This window comes from Aethalodelphis obliquidens, unplaced genomic scaffold, assembly GCF_003676395.1.
Source record: "Aethalodelphis obliquidens isolate GAN/ISIS:26980383/991018 unplaced genomic scaffold, ASM367639v1 scaffold8, whole genome shotgun sequence".
NCBI lineage: Eukaryota > Metazoa > Chordata > Mammalia > Artiodactyla > Delphinidae > Aethalodelphis > Aethalodelphis obliquidens.
This window is the reverse complement of record NW_020837952.1, coordinates 64,037,883-64,064,607: the sequence shown is the minus strand read 5'-3', so window position 1 is coordinate 64,064,607 and position 26,725 is coordinate 64,037,883. Positions and strand designations below refer to the sequence as shown.

General features: G+C 49.1%; 1 protein-coding gene across 13 annotated transcripts; it reads right to left on the bottom strand.

Annotated features, from left to right (window-relative positions):
• Nucleotides 1-26,606, bottom strand: ZBED4 (zinc finger BED-type containing 4). Of its 13 annotated transcripts, none has more exons than XM_027108037.1 (5): nt 26,477-26,606; nt 24,446-24,524; nt 19,709-19,838; nt 17,411-17,613; nt 1-5,152 (listed from the first exon to the last, which is right to left on the bottom strand). In XM_027108037.1, exon 5 carries the CDS (start codon nt 4,810-4,812, stop codon nt 1,285-1,287), a length of 3,528 nt encoding a protein of 1,175 aa, XP_026963838.1. In that variant the 5' UTR covers nt 4,813-5,152; nt 17,411-17,613; nt 19,709-19,838; nt 24,446-24,524; nt 26,477-26,606; the 3' UTR covers nt 1-1,284. The 13 variants fall into 13 exon arrangements, 12 of the variants coding, with proteins under 12 accessions (XP_026963838.1, XP_026963840.1, XP_026963839.1 ...); XM_027108039.1 differs by lacking the exon at nt 26,477-26,606 and adding an exon at nt 10,994-11,097 and having other exon boundaries at nt 24,446-26,319; XM_027108038.1 differs by lacking the exon at nt 19,709-19,838.
• Nucleotides 26,607-26,725: the final 119 nt, after the last annotated feature.

Below are 26,725 nucleotides of genomic sequence, written 5' to 3'. Positions count from 1 at the left end.
TAGAAAATTGCAAATAAAAAGTTTAATTTCAGAAACTGGGTTCACCATTTATAAATACACTAAAACGTAGTCAATGCAAATTCAGATTAATAACAGGTACAGTATTTTAACAAAACGACAACTTTTCTAAAAGGTCACAGGCAAATCAGTGACTTGTTTCACCCAGAATATTTACCTGGTTCGAAATAAGAAAATGAACCCTTTTCTAGACACTGAGGCAAAAACTTTGAAGACGTATTATTGTTAAAAAAACCTGATGACTGATACTCCATTTTGATGTCCTTGGGATTCTAAAATATCCCATTGATGGCTGAATCTTCCCTATTATCAAAAAGAAAATCTAAACACCTAAGGCTATTCTTACAACTGTATTATAGCAATCTTCTTCCCTGTTAATAAGCCACCTCTTCTAAAAGGACTGTATACATAATTTGATCAAATTGGGGGTCAGTGCACAAATTTCAAGACAGCTTCATGGTGTAGAGCCACTGAGCCAGAGGCTTGGAGATTCCATCAACAGGATGCTGTAAACGCGTCACGCTGTGCACTAGCTACACAGCAGGCACCGCCGGCGCTCGCTGTGAATGGCGGGGATGTGTCCGAGCTAACAGCCCACGTGGCACCGAGGGCAAACCCCTGAAACGGCAGTGCTCTCTCCCCTGAACCCTACATGACTGACATTCCGGGATACGTGTGAGTGCAGGCTTGTCTTCGAAAGCCACGTCTCTGTCGTGTAAACAGTCACCTCCCAGAACACTCACCGTCCCCTGAACGTACTTTGGAGCCCGCAGCCAGGAACTGCTCGGTCGGGATGGCTTGAACTCCACCTCCTGTACACAGGTTTTGTCTGACAGCCACAAGAGCGGTTTTGTTGCAACTAAAGCAATTTTAAACTAAAGTACAGTACCTGATTTGTGGTTTTTACATAATCCAATAAGAAGCCTACTGAATAAAACTGCTTATATCTCCTCCGCCATTCTAGTAAAACAAACTCCTAACCCCCAACTTTTAAACAATTTTACAGTTATGAATGAAAACCTAATCATTGTATTTCATAACTGACAAGACAGGCTGTTTCTACTGGACTTCTTAAAAAACACACCGTGGTACCTGGCCTGAAGGACTGGGTAAGGCACATGTGGACGTGACGGCGAGGGCCGGGACGGGAACCTCCCGTGGATGTGGACCTGAGCGCCCGGCCTGCTGTCCCGCAGGGCCCCGACCGCAGCGAGCCGCCAGCCCGGGGCCGGTGCTGCTACTCGTCCGGTGGCTCCACCGTGAGCGTCAATACTGGAAGCATATTAAGGGAAGATTCACTTTCAGAAAAATAAGTTTCTCGAAATGCTCCATCGTGAGCCGGGACTGGCCAAAGCTGCCGTTCTCAGTGGGTGTGCTGAACAGCCTCTCGGAGGGAACGATGCTCGGGGGGCAGCCCAGAAACCGCACGGCCAAGGTGGAGAGGCCCGGCCAGGCCGCCCTCTTCAGGTTCCAGTAGGCGAGCGGGTCACAGCTGTGCTCCAGCACCTCCTCCTCCAGGTACGCGAGCACCATGTCCTCCGGGACCTTCGTCCTCCCTCTGGGCTCGGTCTTCTTCATCTTGGCCATGAGTGACCACAGGCTCTCCTCGCCGGCACAGTCTCGCGGTGGGGAGCCCGGGTCGCATCCGTTGGAGACGGGCGTGGGCTCTGAGGTAGAATTCAGCGTTTCTAGTTCCCTGATCAAGTCCTGCTTGTACTGCTCCGCCTCCTCCTCGGAGAAGAGGGAGGCTTTGTAGCGCGGGTCCAGCAGGGTGGCCAGCACGTACCTGGGGTCGTGGAGGGTGGCGGACAGGCGGCTCACCATGGCCTCCCTGAGGGACTTGAGCATGGTGTCGATGCCCATGGTCTCCTCAAACAGCATCTCCACCCTCCTGTTGAGGATGTGGATCATGGGGATGACCTGGCTGAGCGTGGACTCGTGGGTGCTCATCTCCCGCCTGGCGGCGTCGAAGGGCTTCAGCGCACGGCACACGGACTGCATCACCTCCCACTGGTCGCAGCTGATGAGCTCCCGGAAGTTACACTCGACAGACAGCTCGTTCACCGCCCTCTTCTGCTCGATAAGCCGCTCCAGCATGTGAAACGACGTGTTCCACTTGGACGGGACGTCCTGGAGGAGGTGGTGGGGCGGCAGCTCGTACTCCTTCTGCAGCTCTGCCAGCTTCGCTTTCGCCCGGGGCGACCGGTGGACCCGTTCGCATATTTTCCGTGCGGTGCTGAGTAGGTTCTGGACCATCCTCTGGCTCTTGATGGCCTCGCTGACGATGAGGCTGACCGTGTGACTGAAGCACTGCACGCTCGAGCGGGCCCCCTCGTTCAGCGCCTTCCCTATGCTGGGGCTGTCGGTGACTGTGATGCCCACCTGCAGGCCAGTGGACGTCACCCAGGCCTCCCACCAGCACTCCAGCTGCTTCTGGACACTGCCGCCGCTGTAGTCGCAGTCGACCTGCGACACGTCCAGCAGCGCCGAGCAGTGGTGGTCCTCGCGGTGCGGTCGGGCCGACGACTCAAAGGTGACCCAGTGGGCGGTGAGGGTCAGGTACTCCCGGGTCTGGCTGCTCATCCAGATTCCAGACGTGAAGTGGACCACACCGCTCTCGGCTTCCTGGAGATGTGACATGATGATGTGTTTCACATTGTCGTACATACCTGGGATGGCCGTCCTGGAGAAGTAGGACGGAGGGGGCAGAGAGTACTGAGGTTTCAAGTATCCGAGCAGCCTGTTGAAGCCAACGTTGTCCACAAACGAGTACGGCTGGAGGTCAAGTGCGATCATTTCAGCAATGAGACTTGTTATTTTTTTGGCAACTGGATGCGAATCATAAAACTTCTCGCTGGTGTCATCGCAGGAGGAGGCGCCTGCCGACTCTGAGCTCAGGGGCCCACGGGCACCAGGAGGGGAGGGTGGCGCCGTCCTGGGGGCGTCGGGCTTCAGCACGCCGCCGTGGAACCTCTGCAGGTGCCTCAGGAGACAGCTGGTGCCCAGGTTGGTCGGCTTCTTGCCTCTGCTGATCGTCCGGCCACAGTGCAAGCACACGACCTTCGTGGGGTCTGCGGAGCAGATAGAAAAGTGATTCCACAACTTGGAGGTCTTTTTGCTGTTGACGGGAAACATAACTTGATTGCTTTTTGTGACCATGGTCGGCAGGTCAGTTAATCTGGAGGAGGACGTTTCTGCAGAAGCCAAGGTGGCGTATGGCGAATTCGCCAGGCTGGCCCCCAGAAAGCCCTTCTGGTTCCCAACAACCTCCGGGTGGCGCCTGTAGAGATGCCGCATCAAACAGCTCGTGCCCACGTCTCCCTTCTTGCCCCGGCTGATGACGCAGCCACAGTGCCTGCACACAGCCTTGAGGCTGTCCGTGGGGGCCAGCGAGAAGTGATGCCAGACTTCCGACTTCAGCCTCCTCATGACCTTCTTGTTCTGCTGGAACACGGCACCGGACTCGAGTGGGCGAGGGCTGGGCGTGTCGCCTGGCTGCTTCTCGGGAGAGGATGCCCATGAGGCCTCACCCACGTCAGAGGAGGAGGACAATGCCCACGCGTCTTCCACCTGTGAGTCTCCGAGGTTCCAGTGTGCTGGCGGGTCTTCCACCAGCCGGTCGGGGGAGGAGGGCGCAGAGGTGGAGTCCTGCACCGGCTTCCCCGGAGACGAGGACGTGGGGCTGGGCTCTCCGTCAGGCGGCGGCGGGGTGGGCAGCAGGGTTGGGGGTGCAGAGTAGGGGGGCGGCACGCCAGCGCCCCCGCCGTTTTCCCGAAGCACGATGGAGCGGTGTGCCCGCCACATGTGCCTGATGAGGCAGCTGGTGCCCAGGTCCTTCCCGTTCTTGCCCCGGCTGAACTCGTTCATGCAGTGGATGCACACGGCCTTGGAGTTGTCCAGGGGCGACAGGTAGAAGTGCTTCCAGACGGCAGACCTCCTCCTGGACCCGGATGCGCTCCTGGGCAGGGGGAGGTTTTTCTCAGCCCCGTTCTCTGCAGGCTCGTCGCAGTGGAGGCTGGGGGGCTGGGGAGGCGGCCCCGCCAGGGCTTCATCCCTGCTGTACCTCTCAGAGACTGACACGTCGGAGGGGGCCTCTTCGGAAGAAACCACAGAGCCAAGTTCCTCTGTCACCTGATGGGGAGATGGGCTCTTAGAGGCCGTTCTGGGGACGAGTTTGCCAGGTGACAGGACGGTGCCCGGGTCTCCGGCATCAGTGGGTGGCGGCGGGAGCCGCGGCAGAGGGGCAGGGAGGGGGGCCGGGGCCGGCGCGCTGCCGTTTTCCTCCACAAGAACGGTGGGGTGCGCCCGCCTCACGTGCCGCATCAGACAGCTGGTGCTCAGGTCCTTCTCGTTCTTGCCCCTGCTGAACTCCTTCATGCAGTACGTACAGATGGCCTTCGTGCTATCCCGGGGTGAGATGAAAAAATGCTTCCAAGCCGGGGACTTCTTCCTGGAGCTGATGCCGCGGCCGGAGAGCAGGCTCTGCGTCACGGCCTCCATGGCCACGCTGTACAGCGTGCTGTTATACTGTGACAATAGGGCCCCGTAGTCGTCCTCGGGGTCAGGAGAGACGCGCCTCCCCGGGGGCTGGCAGCCACAGCTCGCCTCTCTGCCCTCTGCCCGTTCATCCCCGCTGCCAGCCCGTTTCCTGTTCTCCTGCTCATTTCTAAAGTCCATTCTTTCCAAACTGTGATCAGCGATGTGATCGTCATCTTCCTCTTCTATTTTAAAATGTATTTGATCAGAAACAAAATCCCCACCCGCTTCGGGACGCGTCTCCTGGTGATTCTCCATGACTGACCATAACTATTCTGGCTGCCTCACGATGCTGACCGCCTGCGTTGGTAGAAAACTGATGCAAATGCTCCTTTGTGCCCCCAAATGTACATTATCTTCAGTTCTTTCAGGAGAATCCTATCTTCCGGGATGTTTATGAATATGGCCAATCATAAATCTCACTGAGGAGTAGATCAGGGAACTGGTGAGCACGTCATCAGGGTGCGGACCGCTGCCTTCCAGAAGTTCTACTCTTAAACACTCCACGGTGCAGACACGCGTTCGCGCAGCGGGGACCTGCTTGTCTCAGACGCAGGATCGCCGTCATCTTGGTGGCACAGCGATCCTTCTGCGTTATCTACAGAAGAGGAGATCAAGTCAGACACTGGACTCAGTCACGCTTCAAATCTACACTGTCATGGATATACGAGCCTCAATGTATGCATAGAAAGGAATTCCGTAATGGGAAATTAAAACAGAAAAGTTTGTTCCTTGACTTTTTTTACAAACCAGTTACACAATGAAAATACCCTCTAAATAGACATAATCCCCCAAGAAGACATACAGATGGCCAAACGGCACGTGAAAGGCTGCTCAACGTCACCAATTGTTAGAGAAACGCAACTCAAACTACAGTGAGGTCCCACCTCCCACCTGTCAGCATGGCCATCATCAAAGAGTCTACAAATAATAAATGCTGGAGAGGGTGTGGGGAAAAGGGAACCTTCCTACACTGTGGGTGGGAATGTAAATTGGTGCAGCCACTATGGAGAACAGTATGGAGGTGCCTTAAAAAGCTAAAAATAGGGCTTCCCTGGTGGCGCAGGCGTTGAGAGCCCGCCTGCCGATGCAGGGGACATGGGTTTGTGCCCCGGTCCGGGAGGATCCCACATGCCGTGGAGCGGCTGGGTCTGTGAGCCATGGCCACTGAGCCTGCGCATCCGGAACCTGTGCTCCGCAACGGGAGAGGCCACAACAGTGAGAGGCCCACGTACCACAAAAAAAAAAAAAAAAAAAAAAAAAGCTAAAAATAGAGTTGCCATATGATCCAGCAATCCCACTCCTGTGCATATACCCAGAGAAAACCATAGGTGAAGATACATGCATCCCAATGTTCATAGCTGCACTATTTACAGTAGCCAAGACATGGAAACAACCTAAATGTCCATTGACAGAAAATGGATAAAGAAGATGTGGTACGCATACACAATGGAACATTACTCAGCCATAAAAAAGAATAAAATAATGCCATTGGAGCAACATGGATGGATCTAGAGATTATCATACTAAGTGAAGTCAGAAAGAGAAAGACAAATATCGTAAGATATCACTTATATGTGGAATCTAAAAAAATGAAACACATGAACTTATTTACAAAACAGAAATAGACTCTCAGACATAGAAAACAAACTTATGGTTACCAAAGGGGAAAGGTAGGGGGGAGGGAAAATCAGGAATTTGGGAGTAACATATACACATTACTATATATCCAAAAAGTGAGAAAAAGATGGTAAAGAGAAAATACTAAGACTTGGTAAGGTCCATCCATCTAATTTTAGCCCTTCTAATTAATAGGTATGTAAAGGTATCTTATTCCGGCCTTAATTGGCAATTTCCTTAATGACTGATAATGTTGAACATTTTATGTGTGTATTTGCCATTTGCTTCTCTCCGTTGGTGAAGCATCTGTTCACGTGTTTTGCCCACGTTTTCACAGACTGTGTATTTTCTTAGAGTTCTTTACATGCCTGGAAAGAAGCCCTTTATCAGGTATATGATTCCAGTCTGTAGCTTGTCTTTTCATTCTCTTAACAGTATTTTTGGAAAAGAAATGCCCTTAATTTTAGTGAAGTCCAATTTACCAATTTGTTCTTTCATGGACTGTACTTTTGGGGTTGTATCTAAGAAAGATTTTCTCCTGTGTTTTCTAGAAGTTTTATATTTTATACTTAGATCTTTGAAAGATTCAAATTCATTGTTTTGCATATGAATATCTAATTGTTCAAACACCATTTGTTGAAAAGACCATCCTTCTCAACAAAAGGATGCCTTTGTAACTTTGCTGAAAATTAGTTGCATGTGAGTGCCTATGCTCATATGATTTGTCCACAAATGTTGGCAGCAAACTGTTTATGTATATAAACATGATATAAGTGTGTGTGTATATTGAACAAATTGTACCCTTTAAATAAGTGCAGTTTATTGTATGTCAATTACACCCAATGTGAAAAAGTATGAAAGATGTATGTACACTGGTCTGTGCCCCCAGTTTCTGACACAGAGCTCCTAAAACCCTTGGCAGTTCCTGAGTGACAGGAACATCTCTTGTTCTAACGAGGTGACTCCTGGATGGAGGCCCATGACCAGAAAGAGCCGCGGCCAGAAACTTGGAACTCTCAGCCACCCCCCCACCCCCCAGGATGGGCTGGAGACTGAGTTAATACTGACCACGCCCATGTGATGAAACCACTATAGAATCCCAATGGTCCGGGGGTTAGGGGAACTGCTGGGCTAGTGAACACAACCACGTGTCGGGCGGGTGACGCACCCCAACTCCAGGAGGACAGAAGCCCCTGCACTCAGGACCCTCCCAGACCTCGCCCTGTGCATCTTCACGTGGCTGTTCACCTGTGTCCCTTATCGTATCCTTTTCCTACAATAAACCAATACATGTCAGTAAGGGTTCCCTGAGTTCTGTGAGCCACCCTAGCACTTTATTGTGGGAACCCAGACTTAAGCCGGTTGGTCAGAAATACAGGGGACAACTGGGGTTGGTGTCTGAATGGGAGCGGTCTTGTGGGACTGGGCCCTGACCCGGGGGATCTGAGGATGACTTCAGCTGGTGGTGTCAGAACTGAACTGAGGGACAGCCAGCTGGTGCTGGAGAATGGCCAGTGTGGACACAAGACCACATATCGGTGGCCAGACGTGAAGCATTCTGGGAGGAGAGCATCAGAGGAAAGAAGACACAGGACACAGCCTACACAACCAACAAAGTTGTATTTTAAGAAAGGCAGGGATTGTCAGGTTGGGTAAAAAACTAAGACGAACTATATGCTGCCTACAAAAAACACGTTAAACATCAAGACACAAATAGGTTCAAAGCAAAAGGACAGAAAAGGTGCAGCACACTCACACCAACCAGGAGCAAGCTGGCGTGCCTAAGTCAGCGTGAGGTGGGGATGTAAGAACAACACAGAAGGATGACAAAGGGGTCAGTTCATCAGACATGCACACAGCTACCAACAGACTTTCCAAATGCATGAAGCAAACCTGACAGACCTAAAGGGAGACTTGACCAAAATTACAGATGGGATTTCACACCCCCATTCAGTAGTTAACTGAACAATTAGACAGAACAGCAGTAAAGATAACGGAAGACTTTAAATCACTATCATCAGCTTGACCTAAATGACATTTATGGAACAGTCCAAACAACAACGGAATATCACTTAAAGGTGGACACAAAACATTCATCAAGACAGACTGTTCTCTGGACAGTAAAGCAAATCTCAGTACATTGAAAAGAGCTGAAATCAAACAAAGAATGGTCTCTGACAATAAGGGAACTGAATGAGAAATCGACATCAGAATGACATCTGGAAAAATCCTAAATATCTTCAAATAAATCACACTTCTATATTAAGCCGAGGGTTAAAGAAAAAAAATCACAAGGAAAAGTAAAGCAAATTTAATCCCAAAGCAAACAAAGGGAAGGACACAATAAAGAAAAGATTTGAAATCACTGAAATTGGGGGCGTGGGGGAAGCGGCAGGGGAGGAAAAAAAAAAAATCAATGAAACCTAACACCGGTTCTTTCGACAGATCAACAAAATTGGCAAACTTCTACAGACTGATTAAAGAAAACAATGGTAAAGACATAAAATTACCTATAGCAGGAACTAAAGAGGGGATTTTTCACCAAAGATCTTACAAATGCAAAAAGATAGTAAGGAAATAGATGAGTGACTTTATGATGGTAAATTCAGCAGCTTAGATGAAACGGGTAAATCCTGGAAAGACACACATTACAAAAACTCACGAAAGAGATAACCTGAACAGCCCTCTATCTCTTTTAAGAGCTGAACTTGTAATTAAAAACCTTCCCTTAAAGAAACTTCCAAGCCAAGATGGCTTCACTGGTGAATTTCACCAAACATTAAAGAGAAAAAACCTGGTGAAACACAAACTCTTCCAGAAAATAGAAGGAACACGTCCCAAGTCTTTTTTATGAGGCAGTATTACCCTGACTCTAAAACAAGCAAAGACATTAGAAGACAAGAATCAGATTCATACCCCTATGATCATAGAAAAACCTTAAGAAAATGTAGCAAGTTCTTAAAAATTTAACAAATCAAATTCAGCACATTAAAGATAATACACCGTGAGTAAGAGGGGTTCACCACAAGCATGTCTGGTTTAACCTTCAATGTTCAACCAACAGAATTCACCACATTAATGGAAAAAAGGAGGAAAACCATAGAGTCATGTCATTAGATGCAGAAGAACATTTAACATCATTTCTATTCCTATTCACGACAGAAACTCTCAGCAAGGTAGGAAGAGAGGAGAACTTCCTCAACCTTACGAGGGCTTTTAGGAGCACTCTACGGTTACCGTCATGCTGGGCAGGGAAAGCTCAGGAACGAGGCAAGGACCCCCCACCCCCACCTCACACTTGCACCCAGTGTCACACTGGGGGTCCAGGCAAGAGGCAGGTCAGGAAGGAAAGGTCACACTGCTTTAGTCACAGAAGACACAGTCCCCTATGTAATAAAGGTTATAAGGCCTCTGTGAGGAAGTGCTGGACCTCAGTATGCTTAGGAAGGTCACAGGCTCAAGGTCACTCTGCCCTGCAGCTCCTTCCCTTACGGCCTCGGTGCCCGGATGTCTTCTCAGTCCTGGGCAGCCTCGTCCTCATTCCTCTCTCCGGGTCTGGGAGAAACCAGCTCTTCTCCCTTCATGGCAAACATTACATCCCCGGTTGACTCTGACTCTCTCTGGAGACGCTCCTGGGGCAAGAGCACGGCGTGACGAGAATGGGAGAGCCAACAGTGACTGTTTACCGTGGGTTCAACCTGCGTTGTCTCACTTAAACCACATGAAAATCTTTCGAGGAAGATTCAGTTTGCGATTTCTCCTTCTACACACGAGGACCCTGAGGTTTAGAGAGGGTGAGAAACACGTCCAGGGCACGCGGGTGGAGACAGGCCACTGCTCACATGCAGAAGTGAGTACTGGAAGCCCTGGGGGGCCAGAGCGGTGCACAGAAGACAGGAGTGCAGGAAGAAGAAGAGATGTGGCTGTGAGTGCAGCGACATGGACGGACCTGGAGATGACCACACTGAGTGAGTGAGACAGAGACACATACCACGTGAGATCACTTATATGTGGAATCTAAAATACGACACAAGTGCACTTATCTACAAAACAGACTCAGACCTGTGGTTGCCAAGGAGGAGGGCGGGCGGGGGAGGGAAGGATTGGGAGGTTGGGAGTAGCAGGTGCAAACTAGCATCTATAGGATGGATAAACGACAAGGTCCTACTGTACAGCACGGGGAACTCTATTCAGTATGCTGTGATAAACCACAACAGAGAAAAACCAGGAAAAAAAAAGGCAGTTCAGATCAAAGACTTCAGAGCACAGATTCGAGAGTCCCTACAAACCCCAAGCAAGATTTAAAGAAAAAGAAACAAACAGTGTTAAAAACAAGAGATAAGGCAGATAAAAGTGACCAGGGAGGGAGGCGCACATGTAAATACCACCGAAATCCAGACTCTGGGAAACTCTACAGGACACACAACCCAGCTTCTTTAACAAATTATACTTGAATCCTGGTCTGAATTAGCAAACTGTATAAGAACATTTTTTAGACTATGTGGGAAACTTCGATACTGAAGTAACATTCGATATTAAGTAATTCTTCGTTTATCAAGGTACAAAGATACTGCAGATAAAACGTTTCAAAGAATCCCATCTTTTCAAGATACTTACTGAAAACTATCCCGATGAAATATGGTTTCTGGTACCTGCTCTAACATAACTGGGTGGGGGAGGGACACAGATGAAACAAGAGCAGCCCTGAGCTGCTAACCGCTAAAGCCAGGTGATGAACGCACAGGTCATCACGCTGGTGTATATTACACCACTGCCACAGGAATTATTTTAAGAAAACATAACTAGACAGACTACTGACCTTTCAAGAGAAGCAACGTAAACCAGGAGACAAAGGAATGCTATCTTCATAGTTGTGAAAAAAATAAAAGCCAAACCAGAATTCAGTACTCAGCAAAAATACTCCTGCAGGAATTAATATGAAATAAAAACACCGTCAGACAAATCAAACAGAGAATGTGTCACCAGGTGACCTGTACTGAAGCAAATGCAAGAGTGTTCTTCAGGCAGAAATAATCCCACCTGGAAATTCAGTGACGCACAGAAAACGACAAGAGTTAACAAAACAGTAATGGTGGGTAAGAGTGAGGCGCTTGGTGCGCCCGCTGTCACTGCGGTGCCTTTGTTTCTAGGCCCTTTCAATGGAATTAAGTAAAAACCATTAATACACACGTACGCCTACATGCACACGCACAGGTGGATAAAAACCACATGTGCACGCTGACGCCTCCAATTTCAATCCAACATCCCAGGATCACCCGAGCCTCCCCAGTTCCGTATCTGTAACTTCTTTCTCCAATTGCAAGAAATCTGGCTCCCACTAGCCTTAAAAGACTTGCTCATTTGCTCAGTCCTTCAATATTCAGAAAGTACTTTCAGAACGCTGACCCATACCACCGAGGAAGCACAAGCTTCTGGACAGAAATATCAGTTTATACTTTTTGTCTTGGGGCTTGAGGTATACAAACAAGCACCGTGTCCAAGTCTCTCGGGTCAGTTTTTTCCCTTAAGTGTAGTTATTTGTTCACTTGAACTTCAGTTAAGTTCACTGTTTCAGTTGGCAATACAGCACAGAACTAAAAGAGCAAACCCACAGTCTCATGGATGAGACCAACAAGAAGACAAACCTGACGAGGGATTTCCTTCCCTCCAAAATATAAGCCAACAGGACAAACCAAGAATGTATGCACGGCCCATGCGGTACTAGATCTGTACAGGCGGAAAGAGAAAGCAGCCCTGGGCATGTGGTTACGGATAGTCCCAAAGGAGCCAACAGGTACTCACCGGAAGCCCCGAGGACCAAGCTGCTGAGACTGGGAGGGGCTCTCTGCACTCAGCAGAGTGGACGTATGTCAGGGGTCCAGCGTAAGGTCCAAAGAGGCTGGAGAAAAACCACCCAGCCCATGCCTCCTCCAGGACAAAGACCCATTTCAAAGAGGAACTGCTGGGAACAGACTCTAAATTGAGCAGTTCAGGGACAAAAGAAACAGCAAAGGAAGGGTAGAGAAGGAGAACTCTCACGACGCAGGCACTGCTCAGAGTGGTAGGTGAGGACCTCCATGACCCAGTGGCTGCAGGACAGCAAAGGCAGCGCTAGGCAGTGTCAACATCAAACTGTTCACAACCCTGGGGGTTAAGCAAAGGCTTGCAGCAATCTGAGGAGCATTTAAGAAGAACTGTGGGAGCTCGTTAGAACATTTCACTCCCATCCTTCCTTCCCCACAGGAACCACAGGACCACGGGAGCTGTGAGGAACAGCAGCCTTACAGCCACCAGAGGGGCAGACCTGGCCTGCGGTCCCTCAGAAAGTCCCACTGTCTGCAGCACTGTCACCATGTGACCTTTGTCACAGGTCCCTGGAAAAGCCCTGCTCACAGGGCACGGTAGTTATTTGACCCGATTCAGAGCCTTCAATGGGAAAAGCCCTCTCCCTGGGCTTCTGCTGAAAAGCAAACAGCTGCACTTCTGTAACATCACAGTTGCCTAACCCTGCAACTCCAGTGGGGCAAACAAGAGCCTGGCCAAAGGCTGAGAAGGAAGATGGGGGGGACGAGACGTCTGCAGGGAGCTGTGAAAGGCTCTGACACGTCCCTGCAGCTGTAGAAGAACAAGCCCAGGAGAGACCTGCGGGGCCACCCCATCTCTCACCTCTGGCTGACCTTGAAGCCCTGTGCAAGGAGAAGGTTAATGCTTGTCCCACCACACACACGCACATGCATAGGCAGCTCTTGGCAAAGATGGCAGGTGCATCTGTTGGCAGCGTTTAAGGAAATCATTCAGCTCAGTGGATTTCAGGAAATCACTGACACCAAGCTAACCAGGCAGAGACTGAAGTGTCCAAACACTGCAAGGAGTACAGTCTTTTCAGAATTAGTCCAGGAAGGTCACTAAGGGAACAAACAGGCAAAAACAGAACAAACCCTCAGCAATAACAAATGATGTCCAGTTTTCCACAAAAACGAAAAAATGACAAGACGCGCAAAAAAAAAGCAGGGAAGTATGGCCCACACATGGAAAGATAAACCAAGACACTGTTCCTGAGGGTGTCCAGAGGTTGGACTTACTAGACAAAGACTTTAAATCAGCTACTCTAATAAGCTGAAAGAACTAAAGGAAACCACATATAAAGACACTACAGGAAAGCAGGACAATATCTCCCCAAGTAAGTATCAGTATAGAGAGAAAAATTATGAAAAAGAACCAATTATGAAATTAGAAATTATGGAGCTGAAATGCATAACTGTAATTAAAAATTCACTAGAGGGGCGTGGTAGCCAGCAGAAGAAAGAATCAGCAAACCTGAAGGGAGGCCAACTAGAACAGCAAGACAGAAAGTCAGTGAGGATACAGACGACCTGAACAGTGCTGTTAACCAGCTTGAACTGGCAGATCTACACAGGGCTCCATCCAACAGCAGCACAATACTTACCCTTTTCAACTGCACACAACACATTCCACAGTACAGACCAGAGGCTGGGCCATAAAACAAGTATTAATAAATTTAAAAGAACTGAAATGATACAAACATATCCTTCAACCAGAATGAAGTTAAATTACAAGACAGTAACAGAGGAAAATTTGAAACATCAATAAATATTTGGAAATAATAACACATTTCTAAATAACCCACAGGTCAAAAAGAAACTACAAGGGAAATTAGAAAGTATTTTCATCTGAATGAAAATAAAAACACAACAAACCAAAATACATGAGATGCAGCTAAATTGGTGGTCAGAGAGAAATTTATAGCTTTAAATACCTATATTAAAAAAGAAGAAAGATCTCAAATCAATAATGTAAACATTCACCTCCAGATAAAAAGAAAACAAAAGCAAACTAGAAAAAGAACAGACCAAACCAAGGTAGGAAAAAGGAAATAATAAAGATTAGAGTGGATGTTAATGGAATAGAAAACAGAAAAGTGATATAGAACTTCAATGAAACTGAAAGTTGGTTCTTTGAAAACACTGACACAATTGACAAATCCCTAGCTACATTAACCAAGAGAAAAAGAAGACATAGATTGCGAAAACCTGGGAGCATTACCACTGCCTCCTCAGAAACTAAATGAGGGACTTCCCTGCGGTCCAGTGGTTAAGACTTTGTCTTCCAGTGCAGGGGGGGTGGGTTTGATCCCTGGTCAGGGAGATAAGATCCCACATGGCTTACGGCCAAAAAACCAAAACATAAAACAGAAAGCAATATTGTAACAAATTCAATAAAGACTTTAAAAATGGTCCACATCAAAAAACCTTAAAACAACAAAAAAAAGTAACTAACTGAAATGTAAGACAGGACCATGAACAACTGTCTACCAACAAATTCAACAACTTACATGAAATGGAAAAATTCCTACAAAGTAACAAATTAACTAAAGTGACTCAAGAAGTAACAAAATCAGAATAGACCTATAGCAAGTAAAGACATTGAATTAGTAACTTAAAATTTTCCCATGAAGAAAAATGTGGGCCCAGATGGCCTCACTGGTGAATTTTATCATTTACAGAAGAAATGATATCAATACTCCATAAACTCTTTGAAAGAGGATAGAATACTTTCCAGTTTATTCTAAGAGGTCAGTATCACCTGGGTACCAAAGCCAAAGACATAACAAGAAAACTACAGATATTCCTAGATACACAATGTAAAACATGAAAGTGGAAGCCGCCACCTTTTCAGTAGTAGATAAAGGCTGCAGAATAGGAAGCACCATGAGTTAGGACAAGTCATCCTCAGCCACCTCTCCTTCTTGAATGTGAAAAATTAGTATCAGGACTTCCCTGATGGTGCAGGGGTGAAGCATCCGCCTGTCAGTGCAGGGGACATGGGTTCAAGCCCTGGTCCAGGAAGATCCCACATGCCGCGGAGCAACTAAGCCCCACGAGCCACAACTACTGAGCCTGCGAGCCACAACTACCGAGCCTGTGAGCCACAACTACTGAGCCTGCACTCTAGGGCCCGCAAGCCACAACTACTGAGCCCGTGAGCCACAACTACTGGATCCCGTGCACCTAGAGCCTGTGCTCCACAACAAGAGAAGCCACCGTGATGAGTAGCATGTGCACCACAATGAAGAGTAGCCCCTGCTCGCTGCAACAAAGACCCAATGCAGCCAAAAATAAAATATAAATAAATACATTTATTTAAAAGACAAAACAAAACTAGTTATCAGATAAAAATGAGTATGGCAGGCAGAGTAATCGGTCCTCAAAGAAGTGCACGTCCTAATCCTCAGACCTGTGATTGTGTTAGGTTACACAGCAAAGTAGGATTATTAATAAGGATGCAGATGGAATTAAGGTTACTGATCCAGGATAATAAGAAGACTATCCTGGATTATCTGGGTGGACCCAATGTTATCACAAGGACCTTTAAAAGTGGGAAAAAGAGGCAGAAGAGAGACTTCACAAGGTCAGACAGATGCAGTGTTGCTGGCTTTGAAGATGGGGGGGGCCCACATCCAAGGACACAGGCAGCCTCTAGAAAGTGTAAAAGGCAAGGAAGCATTCACTGCTAGAGCCTCCAGAAAGAAAGGCAGCCTGCCAACATCTTGATTTAAGCTCAGTGAGACCCATCTCAGATTTCTGACCTCCAAAGTTATGCTGTTTTCAACCACTCTGTGATAATTTGTTAAAGCAGCACTAGAAAACTAAAACAATAAGCAACAGAAAAGAATTAAGGTCAAATCCTACAAAAGGATAAGAGAGAAAAAAAAAAATGAAGACCAGAAAAACATCTCTATAGATAATGAAAGCACACTAGAAAAATATAAGCACAAATTACATGAAAACTATAACTTATTTCAAAAGAAGCTAAAGAAATTAAGAAAATAATACAAAAGAACAAAATAAATCAGAATAGAAAAACACTGAAATGAGGTTATGGATCCTAAGAAAATATTACAAATAAAAGTAAAATGTCATTTTACAAATTGCAAATCATGAGGCTAGGAGAGAAAAAGGGGAAAGTTGGAGGGGGAAGGAAGAGAAAGAGCCCTATCTGTTCAAACAAGAGAACGAAGCCAGCAAAAAGGGTGGGTGGTGGCCGTGGGCTGTGTATACGGCCTTCCTGTAACCTGAAATCTTCAGCAAAATAAACACACACGCTCAAAAACAAAAAGTAAAATGCCATTTTAAGAATAAAGACTAAACTAGAAGCAACATAAGAACAAATAAACCCCACAGATGATTTCTTAAGATAGAAGAGTTTAGAAAATAAAGTTTTTTAATGAAGAAGAAATGAAGAGCTAAAAAAGACTCAGGAGAAGCTGGCCAATTGAAAACACACGCAAAGAAGATCCAACACATGTATAATCAGAGCATCCCCCACAGAAAAAGGAGGGCACAAAGCAAAAGAAGAGAACACTAAACACTTTGAAATAAAAATTGTAAAACTACGTATATTGAAAGAGCATATCGTAAAGCTGAGAAAATCCATCCTTAACAATTAACACTGAGGTATATTCTAGGAAAACCACTGGACTTAAAAAAAAAAGAAATGCCATTGAGGGGAAAACCAAGGTCACGTATAAGGGAAAGAAAATAAAATTGTCATGAGTTTGACAGCAGTGTTTTATGCTATAAGACAACAGAATAACATATTTAAGATATCTGAGGAAAAAATATGTGAGCCAAGCATTTTATATCCAGTCAACCTGGCTTACAAGTATAAGAGACACAGAAAAACTATTATCAACGTGCAAGAATTCAGGAAATATTTTTCCTTGAGTCCTCCCAGAGAAATCTAACAGAGAACGAACCTCAACCAAAAAGTCTAGAGAAACACTGATCAAAGGACCGTGTGAGTGCTCAGTATACACTTCCTCGCAGGACTAAGACCGAGTGAGGGTCTCCGGGATAGAGCACAGTAGGCAATGGTCACCGCGCTTCCACGTAGAGCCCCAATCACTGCAAAGAGGGATGGGAAGACAATGCGAAGTCTTTGGCAAAAAGTATCAACCTGTTTTCAGTAACGACACAGCCACTGTTACTCGGAGACTGAGGTGTGTACAGTGAGAGTGAAGCAGAGGAGTGACCAGCAATAGCACAAGACTCTCACCTCCCATGTCCTTGAGAACCAGCATCCTCAGACAGAGACAGAGACCCAGGGCAAGAAAGGTCAAATGCACATCCTACAGTCGGTGAGCAGGACACCTACCCCAGCTCTGCTCACTGCAAAGACCTAAAAACAGTGACCAACCCAATGGGAATGAGCTTACCTGACATCCAGACTATAGTTGTGAAACATCATTTCCCATTAAAGAAGACCAGGGCTTTTGAAGGAATGGCTGATTGCAGGTCTTGGGCAGGAAGAATACAAAATGAGCCTAGAATATTCTGGCACACCAGAGAGCAAGGAACCTCTGAGAGAGGACGAGAATTGTGTCAGAAGGATCTAGGCGCCAACTTGTAAGGGCTCCCACTGTCCAAAAAAATGAGATAATTTGAACGTAAATAAGGACCGTCATAATAATGCATTAAAGCACATCAAATATGTTAAATCTATGAGTGCATAACACCGAAATAAAATGCTCAATTGGTCACCTTTGGCGGATGATGGGAAACTGATACAGAAGCAAGCATTCTTCTTCAGTTTCCTACATAAACTACAGCACCAGATAACCACGGAGGAGCTAAGGACAGGGTCCTCTTACTCCAAGCCCAGCTCGTGAACAAAGACGCAGTAACTGAGCTGGAACGTCCCTGTCCCATAACTTTTACTGATTAAAGCCTGCAGGTCTGTGCATCGCTGGCTGCCAACAGCAAAGAGAGCGAGAGCCTCACACACGAGGTCCTTCCTAAGGGAGCATCACAGCAGCCAGGAAGGAGGCTGAACCTCATCAGGCCTTAGATCCACCACCAATTTAAAGGAACCAAGAGCAGGCAAACATTAAACCACACCTGAGGCCGTGGCTGGCAAAATCCAGACTGAGAAACACGAGCGCAGCCACCTGGCTTCTTCCACACCAAACTCCCACGGGAGGAGGGGGTGCCCTGTAGGTAAGGGACTGAAACGTCGCGTGAAAAACAGGCAACACTTAACTACTGCTTAAAGACGTGCAATCCCGTCATAAAACTACGAAGAAAGGGAAGTATCTGGCACCAAAGGGAGGGATGTGGCTGGGATAGGGCACGTGGAAGGATGCCAGGGAGGGCAAAATTTTCTCTCTTGACCCAAGGGATGGTTACAAGTGTCCACCTTATCAAAATCCATCAAGCTATTAATTTACGCAGTTTGTCTCTGTGCCATACTTTATTTTTATCTTAGGCTGTGTCGGGTCTTAGTTGCAGCACGCGTGATCTTTGTTGAGGTATGCAGGATCTTTTCCGTTGCGACGCACAGGCTTCTCTCTAGTTGTGGTGTGCGGGTTTTCTCATCTCTAGTTGTGGCGCGCATGCTCCAGGGTGCGTGGGCTCTATAGTCTGCGGCACGCAGGCTCTCTAGTTGAGGAGCACGAGCTCAGTAGTTGCCCCGTGGCATGTCAGATCTTAGTTCCCTGACCAGGGATCGAACCTGAGTCCCCTGCATTGTAAGGTGGATTCTTTACCACTGGACCATCAGGAAAGTCCCCCTGTGCTATACTTTAAAATAAAAAGGTTTTTAAAAACCTCATGAGGGGCTTCCCTGGTGGCGCAGTGGTTAAGAATCCACCTGCCAATGCAGGAGACATGGGTTTGAGCCCTGGTCTGGGAAGATCCCACATGCTGTGGAGCAACAAAGCCCGCGAGCCACAACTACTGAGCCTGCACGCCTAGAGCCCGTGCTCTGCAACAAGAGAAGCCACTGCAATGAGAAGCCCGCGCACCGCAACGAAGAGTAGCCCCTGCTCGCCAGAAGTAGAGAAAGCCCACGTGCAGCAACGAAGACCCAACGGAGCCAAAATAAATAAATATATAAAATAAAATATTTTTTCCAACTTTAAAAAAACACACACACAAAAAAACACCTCATGAAACTATCGTGACACAGGCAAGGACCATCCCAGCAGGAGGGAGGCCCCACCCCACTGCCCTCGGCACAGATGGGAGGGTCAGGCGGGCCCGGGGTGTAAACGCACCCACACATGTGAGCGTGCATCTGGAACGTGGTCATCAGGAGAGACTTTCACCTTCTATTTTATGTATTTCTCTACTACTGGGCTAGTTTCGTACATATTATTTCAAAATCATAGATAACACTGATGTTTCTTTTTCTTTTTTTTTTGGCCACACCGCACAGCATGGGGGATCTAGTTCCCTGCCCAGGGGTGGAACCAGGGCCCCCTGCATTGGAAGCATGCAGCCTTAACCACTGGACTGCCGGGGAAGTCCCTGTTGTCTCTGTTTTAGGAAAGTGCTGTCATTTGCTCTGGCAGCTTTACTACTAAAGAAAATAAGTTTTCTACTACTTTAGCACCAAAGTTTTAAAAAGACAAAAAAGCACGTTAGCTTTAGTTTTCCAACCACAAAAGGATTATGTTGCTGAGGTATTGTTGATAATTTTCTATGTGTGTGAATAACAATTTGGTTTTTGTCACCTGTCCTAAAACTTTGGAGGCTACTCTGGCCTTGAAAGGCGAGGGCTACCTATTCACTGTGCGTCTGGACGGCATCTGGAACCAGCCTTTCCGTGGTTCTGCTTCTGTTCTCCAGCAAATCAGATTTAGTCTAAAATAAAATCAATCAGCATGAGTATTAAATAGGGCAATCAATGACAATAAGGGAAACGGTCCTTCTAGAACAAATCCCATCAGTTTCCTTGTTGTGGGTGCTGCCCGCAGCCCCTGGCCCCCAGGGCGAAGGGTGCCCCGTCTCACTCAGCCCCACTCATCTCTTGATAGCTAGAGGACCGCTCTGAAGCACTGAGGAGATTAAGAAAATACAGGTACACTTGAACAGTGAGCACGGCGATCCTAAATTATGAGCAGAGACTGGAGGGAGAGGATGATGAGGGGTAGAAAGGAGGCATCCAAAACCCACATTTTCTGAAATTCACTTTACATTTTTTAGTTTCAAAGCCGAAAACACCTAAAAGTAGAGGTAGCTAATCAGAGGATCCTTTCCATGGGCTAGTTACAAATATATGCGTGTGTGCTTATTTTTGCAGGATAAAGCAGAAATAAAAACGGTTGCTGGGCTTCCCTGGTGGCGCAGTGGTTGGGAGTCCGCCTGCCGATGCAGGGGACACGGGCTCGTGCCCCGGTCCGGGAGGATCCCACATGCCGCGGAGCGGCTGGGCCCGTGAGCCATGGCCGCTGAGCCTGCGTGTCTGGAGCCTGTGCTCCGCAACGGGAGAGGCCACAACAGTGAGAGGCCCGCGTACCGCAAAAAAAAAAAAAAAAAGTTGCCTATAGAGGCTTCCCTGGTGGCGCAGTGGTTAAGAATCCTCCTGCCAATGCAGGGGACACAGGTTCGAGCCCTGGCCCGGGAAGATCCCATATGCCACAGAGCAACTAAGCCCGTGTGCCACAACTACTGAGCCTGAGCTCTAGAGCCCACGAGCCACAGCTACTGAGCCCGTGTATCACAACTACTGAAGCCCGCACGCCTAGAGCCCGTGCTCCGCAACAAGAGAAGCCACCGCAATGAGAAGCCCGCGCACTGCCAACGAAGAGTAGCCCCCGCTCGCTGCAACTAGAGAAAGCCCGCGTGCAGCAGCAAAGACCTAATGCAGCCAAAAATAAATTAATTAATAAAAAAAAGAAAAGAAAAAGACATTTTTTAAAAATCAAAGAAATTAAGTAAAACTATATAATTTTAAATCTGCATTGAAAATATAACTCTTGATGTTGTAAAAATACATTTCCTAGCTCTGTGCACCAGACCAACACTTAAAGCTGCAATAATACCCAAAGACAACAAACAGATCGAATACCTAGATCTTGGTTTCTAAATACCTTCTGCACTAAAGGGAACCAAAGTGCTCTGCAGAAAGAGCTGACTGCAGCTCTGGCAAAGGAACGGAAGGTGGCGGAAGGGAAGTGCTGCCAGGATGATGCCAAAGCAGCACCCGGAGCCGGCTTCACCGGGGCTCCCGACGGGTCAGTCACAACCATCTGAACACCAGAGAAACAGAACCAGAGGACTTTAATAGATTACAATGTAATGAATAAATGAAAACCTGTTAGTCGGCACTGATACTCAAAGAAGAAAAAGGACAAACAAAAAACATTTGCCACAATGCAGGTGAATATTACAGCCACTGCTCCCCAGAAAGAGGTAATACAAGGAGAGAATTCAGCACTTTTCCTGTCTTCCTTGAATGTAACGGGCAAGGGAAACACAGATGAAATACAGAAAGAAAGAACAACAGCCCTAGAAAGTGGGCGTCAGTCCCAAAAGGACAGCCTCTGAGGGCGGCAAACAGGAAGCCCGGCACCACCCGCGTGAAGACGTGCAGGTCCCCGGCTGGTGGCGTCCGAGGATGGGAAGGAGCTGTGGACACCGAGGGCCGACTATAACTTATCCTTGGATTTCCGACTATGCGGAGGGTGGCGCCCCCAACCGCCGGCCGTGTTGTTCAAGGGTCAACTGTAAACGACAAAGGAAAATGGCAAACAAACCCAGAACATGGGACATTCGCGAGACAGCTGGCCTAGTCTCTTCAAAAAGTCAGTGTCACGGAAAAAAATGGGGGCGGGTTATTGTTCCAGAAAAAAAGTCTAAAGAGACAGACTCAGTGCAGTGACCTGGACTAGATTCTGGTTTGGAACAAACAAGCTAATAAACACAAGTAGGGAAATCGGACTGCGGCTTGGCCACTGAATGTGATGAGGGATTATCGTTCATTTCCTTCACAGCTGGACTGCTGGTGAGAGAGAAGAACATCCCTTTGCCTTTTCTTCCTTTTTGGGGGGCCATGCTCTGCGGCACACGGGAGCTTAGTTCCCTGACCAGGGACTGAACCCAGGCCACGGCAATGCAAGTGCTGAAGCGCCAAGACCTAACCACTGGACCGCCAGGGAATTCCTCCCTTTGCCTTTCCTTAGAAGAAAAGGACACTTAGAGGTGAAGTGCTGTGACATCTGCAATCTCCTTAGAGAAGGTCTGGAAGCACCAGACAGGCGGAGGTGGCAGCCACGGCAGTGCCATGGCAATGTCGTGACACGTGCTCCATCTTGGGGCAGGTCGGAGAGCACCACGGACTGTTCTTCCAACTCTCCACAGCACAGCCTTTAAAACACAGAAGTGTATCTGCTTTCAGCTCAAAGTCCACGTGCTCCCCAAAAGCTGCAATACACCGAGGGCATCAGCGCCGCCGCCGGCACCCCTGCCTGGCTCGCCCTTGGACGTGGTAGTCTTTCCACCAAGGCTATAAATTAAGATCTGGTCCACGTCTGAGTAACTGTAGCACCTTCTGAGGGTGGAGAGCCATGACTCACGTATTCCAGGGGTGGCAACAGCGTCAACTGCCTCCCATGCAGAAGTACCAGCACCCACTCACATGGAGAAGCCAGCCCCCAGGCCTGGCCGAGCTGAGGCGGAGGACCCAGACCAGAGCCAGAGCCCACCGCAGAGAGGCGAACTCAGAGACCTAGAACCGGAGCCACTTCCACGAGATATGGCCAGAAAACCTGATAAGGCCACCCTGGAAACAAAGCACATTCCAGAGGAGGCAAACAGACTCCGTTCGGGGCGGCTGGTCCCTGTTCTACCCCTGAAACGTTCTGGGTCACAGACCAGGGCTATCTGGGTTGTTCCGCTCTGTCTTTTTGAGGGTCCCTTTACCCAATACCAGCACCTTTTCCCTGGCGTACAGGGCAGTCCCACCAGTGACAGGTTTGAAATTGCTGCCGTGGCTGGAAGCTGCTGGAAGAGTGTTTGGAGTCCTTTTACTTCCAAGATGGGGCACATGGCCTGCGGCAGAGTAACCGGAGCTCTCACCAAACAGCACACAGCTCCCTCCGCTGCTGCCTCTGTGGCACGAGAGCCACAAGGTAAGGCTCAGTTAGCCGTGGCCTTGGATGAAAACGCAGTCCCTTGGTTTACATCTGTGGGGGCGGGGCGCAGGCCACACAGACCAAAGAGCCATCACACAGAGCACCCGGCGGGTCAGCGGGGCACACCCCAGCCCAGCCCAGCATCAGTGGTTTCTACGACACAGACTTTGCGGGGGGGGGAAAGGGCGGGGCCCGGCGGTTGGAAGGCCTTCACCTGAATGCGAGCAGAAACCAAGCAGAGCGGGCACCTGATCAAGGCTGGGAAGGGGGCTTTACGACAGGACATGGGCTCAAACGGAGGGGCCAACCTCTCCCACAGCAGTGGAGGCCCTGCTGCTTCTTACTCAGGGCCTCCACTCCATCACCCCCAGACACTGCAGGGCGGGGCTCAGAGGTCCTCTCCCGCTAAAAGAGGTCTTCCTGGAGCACGCTTCTCACACTGCCATCACCCCCGCCCTCGCCTGCCCGTGCTCCTCCTGGAGCTCCCTTCTCTGGTTGGAGTCCATCCCACCATCACTACGTTAAGTTCTCCAATGGCAGGGCCTTCTTGTAAAAACCACCGTTGCCCCCAGCAGGTAGGACAGCGCCAGGTGCAGAGTAGAGAGGTGAGAAAACCTCATGCAGAGTCCGGCACCTCTGTCTCTCCTGGTCCCCTCTACCTCAGAAATAGGGGGCGTGAGAAGAAAAGACTTTATTTTATTCCTAACAACCCCTTCCAGGATTTGAACTACCAAAAGCACACATCAAACAATTAGCTAGGAAGTGATGTGAACTATTCCAGAATGATGCAAAGTCAGGCAATGACAAGTAGGGTGAGGGAGAAGGGCAGGAGAGACAGGGCTGTGGAAAGGGCTGAGCACCTGGAAGGTGACTGACAAGAAATCCGCTGTCACCCAGACACTGAAGGGAGGCCTGACCGAGAGGCTGCAGGACAGTCGGGGCTAGAGGCAAACTGTGCCTTTTGATGCAGCTAAATTCATCCAACACAAAACGTACATACGAACGATGGTTCCTACAGCTTATGTCAAGTACTGAGATGTAAACAGCACCTTAAATATCAAACAGTAACTAGAAGAATAACAGTCGCTGTCTCTCAGTCGCAAGCCTTGTGCAGAGAAGCTCAGAAGGAAACACAATGCTGGTGAGGGAGAGTCACGGGGGCCCCCAACCAACCATCAGAGGCTCCTCACTGTGCCCCAGAGTCGCTCACCTGCCCCCCTCCCCTCGCCAGGCAGACCTCACACTGAAGGAGGAGATCAGACCAGAGTTCAGATGATGAAGGAGCGGAAGCCAGGCAAAGAGAAACACACACACAGAGGGAAGGACAGCACTGACCGCCGTCACCGCTCTTCATGCCGCAACAGCTCCACTGCCCGGTGCTAGCCACGCTCCAAACTCCTCGCCAGACAGGGATCTGAAATACAGGTACACACGTTTCCTTTGCTACGTAAATTCCGCATCGGCTCCTTCGCGCAAACACAGAATTCAATCGGTGACCCTAAAAATTCACTTAAAACCTTTCCCCATGCGTCAGGAACATTCTCTGCACAGCTTGAGTTACTCACAAACCTCCTCCTCTGTGCGGTGACACTGAAAAACAGGGCAGAGTTTTCATGTCCAAAACCATCGGGAATTAGCCAGAACAGTGGAGGAGGAAGGGGTGTCAAGCAAACACCTGTGACGTGAACGCAAGTCTGAGCTTTCTTCCAAGATAGGAGATTACCTTCTTGAAGAGTCACAGACTCTCTCTTAAGTTTTCTAGATCTTTTCCTGAGAAAATGTAAATCATGATGAGCAGATATGATCTGTTTAAGGATTACAGGAAGTGTGCATCCCTGCACGGACAGCCCATTGGAAAACCCTGAGTACACGGTTTCCTCTCACAAGATAACTTTGTATGGAAATTAATTCATAATTGAAATTTGGCTTATTCAGAGCACTTTCTAAAAACTCCAACTAAATCCTTCATCGTCTCCTAATTTTATCACCATGATATAGAGAAAACCTCAAAAATTAATATAAAAAGTCACAAGGTTGCGCCATTATCACACTGGTGCATGACCACACTCGTCTCATGAAAATCTAAAGTGGCTTTTTCAAAACTATGGACTTGATCTTAAAGCTGGAAGAAAAAAAAAAACCTATGGACTGATCTGATCAGAGTTAACTTCAAAGCAAAGAACTTCCCTTTTTTAGGAACATGAGAATGCCAACAGAAGTTTCTCCTGACGGCTCAGCTTGGCAGGGACTTGCTTCCAGAGAGGTGCATGTATTTGTCTACTGAAATTCACCCAAAATACAAGGAGAGTCAAGGGGGCTGGCAATTCTCTTAAGTAACAGGGATGGTGTGGGTCACAGAAAAAACACAAAAGAAGATACACAAATGACTCCACCTTTACTTCGGTCTAGAAAAACAACCGCAATTGGAAAAAACACTTGAAATTATGCTTTGCAATTTCATTCATATTTTCACTACTTAAACTTGAATGGTCCTACCCAGAAACACGTACAATAGCTAAAAAGCATCAGAAGCATGTAGTAATAAGGAAGGTCTCATCTGCTTCCTAAGACAAACGTAAATAAGGCCCCTGGGTGCCTCTTCCTGGAAGTGCACTGAAAATAAAATACTGTATCTAGAGGAAAATCCTAAAAACGTAACTTGTAAGGCGATTCGCTGTAGTGGCGGAGGGCAAAGGACTTCAGGAAAGACGCCCAAAGAGCACCTGTCTGCTGCTGCGCGGAGCCGCTCGGCCGCCGTCCGGCGCCCCCCACCCCAGCACCGGGCTTCCCCCACGACTGCGGCGCCCGGTCCCGCCCCGCGCGCACAGGCGCCCGCGTGGTCAGCGCGTAAACTTCACACCGGCCGGGCACTTCTGCCCCCGCGTTCTCCCGAGTCCCTGGGCCCGTGCCCCGTCTATCCCATCCCCGCGGCTGCGGCCGGGCCGGGTGTCCGCACCAACTTTCCACCACTTCAGGTGTTTCCTCCACCAAACCCTGCAGCCCGGAACACGCGCCCCGGGTGCGACCGTCCGCGGGCCCACCGCGCGCCAGCTGTCAGCCGGGCCGGGGGCGCGGGCCCGGCGCTCGGGCACCGTGGTCGAGTCGAGCGGCCCGGGCGGGGTCCCGGCGACGGGAGGCCGCGCCCCCGCCCCCCAACCCCCGGCCCGGCTCAGGCGACATCGCGGCGATCCCGGCCGCGGCCGCGGCCCCGGCCCGGCTCCCCGACCCCCGCGACCTCCGGCCCCCAGCCGGACTCCCGGCCCCGACCCCCGCGACCCCGGCCCCGGCCCGACGACGCGCCAGGACGGCCGGGCCCGGGTCGCGAGCTCGCGGCTGAGGCAGAGTCGGCGCCGGCCGCGCACTCACCGCGGGCGCCGGGCGTGGGGCGGCTCCCGCCCGGCTGCGGACGACGGCCGCGCAGGCGGACTCACTCCCATTCATTAGCTGCGGCTTTGTCTGCCCCCGCGCCCCTCCCGCCGCCGCCGCCACCACCGCCCGCCCGCCCGCGACGCTGCCGGACGCTGCACCCCTCCCAGGGCCCCGCGCGGCGCGGGGCGGGGAAGGGGGCGGGACCAGCGCGCGCAGGCGCAGTGCCCATATGCCCGTCCCTCCCTG